This window comes from Lontra canadensis, unplaced genomic scaffold (genome assembly GCF_010015895.1).
Source record: "Lontra canadensis isolate GAN:19392208 unplaced genomic scaffold, GSC_riverotter_1.0 scaffold242, whole genome shotgun sequence".
Lineage (NCBI taxonomy): Eukaryota > Metazoa > Chordata > Mammalia > Carnivora > Mustelidae > Lontra > Lontra canadensis.
The window spans coordinates 269,144-270,635 of NW_022631236.1; the positions used below are offsets into that span (position 1 = coordinate 269,144).

The 1,492-nt window shown below is 43.0% G+C and overlaps 1 protein-coding gene across 1 annotated transcript; it reads left to right on the plus strand.

Moving 5' to 3' along the window:
* The first annotated feature begins 337 nt into the window (after positions 1-337).
* LOC116862423 (olfactory receptor 5B12-like) lies at positions 338-1,283 on the plus strand. The gene is given in 2 exon segments (XM_032849697.1): positions 338-729; positions 731-1,283. Coding segments are annotated over 2 exon segments (942 nt in total). The 5' UTR covers positions 338-340.
* Positions 1,284-1,492: the final 209 nt, after the last annotated feature.

Here is a 1,492-nt window from a genome sequence, read left to right on the forward strand (position 1 = left end):
TGGGGGTCTGAGCTGTTCCAGTTAGCAACAACTTGGTGACATTACATAAGTCCTTTCTTTTCTTTCTTTTGCCTTAATTTGGTCTTCTATGAAATTAAGAGATTGGGATGCATTATCTCCAAGTCCTTTTTCTGGCATATTCTATAATAATTTAAGATTGCATTTTGTTGTCACAATCATGCTTTAGTTCCTAGAGTGTCCTGGAAACAAGTTCTTGCAATACCAAAATAAGGCACAGAGTGGACATGCTGACTGATTTCAGCAGAGTCCACTCCGTTTATAATTCTGATCCGATTTTCTCACTGCTACAGGGCAGGCACATAATTCCCAACTGACTCTCATGGAAAACAGTACAGAGGTGATTGAGTTCATTCTTGTGGGCTTAACCAATGACCCGAAACTGCAGATTCCTCTCTTCTTAATTTTCTCCCTCATCTACCTCACCACTCTGGCTGGGAACCTTGGCATGATGATACTGATTCTCTTGGACTCCCATCTCCACACTCCCATGTACTTCTTCCTCAGTAACCTGTCTCTGGTGGACTTTGGTTACTCTACAGCTGTCACTCCCAAGGTCATGGCTGGATTACTTATAGGAGACAAGGTCATCTCATACAATGCTTGTGTCACCCAGTTCTTTTTTCTTGTAGCCTTTATCACTGTAGAAAGTTTCCTCTTGGCCTCAATGGCCTATGACCGCTATGCAGCAGTGTGCAAACCCCTCTATTACCATCACCATGACAACAGGGGTGTGTGCTCGTCTGGTCATGGGCTGCTACGTCTGCGGCTTCCTGAATGCCTCCATCCACACTGGGAATATTTTCAGGCTCTCCTTTTGTAGAGTTGATGTGGTTGATCACTTCTTCTGTGATGCTCCTCCTCTCCTGGCTCTCTCATGTTCAGACAACTACATCAGTGAGATGGTTATATTTTTGGTGGTGGGCTTCAATGTCCTCTTTTCTGTCTTGGTCATCTTGATCTCCTACCTGTTTATATTTATCACTATTCTGAGGATGCACTCATCTGAAGGACGCCAGAAGGCCTTTTCCACCTGTTCCTCCCACCTCACTACAGTGTTCATCTTCTATGGGACAGGCACCTTCATGTACTTACAGCCCAGCTCCAGCCATTCCATGGACACGGACAAAGTGGCATCCACATTCTATACCATGGTTATCCCCATGTTAAACCCAGTGGTCTATAGCCTGAGGAACAAAGAGGTCAAGAGTGCCTTTAAAAAGGCTGTGGAGAAGGTGAAATCTTCTATAGGATTCATATTTTAACTACAAAGATCTACAATAAGGCACTTTCATCCACCTCAGATCTATCTAGAGAAAATATTTACCTGACCTGCCCACAAGTTTCTAATTTCTTTCTTTCTTTTTTTTTTTTAAAGATTTATTTATTTATTTATTTATTTGATGGGCAGAGATCACAAGTAGGCAGAGAGGTAGGCAGAGAGAGAGAGAGAGAGAGAGGAGGAGGAAGTAGG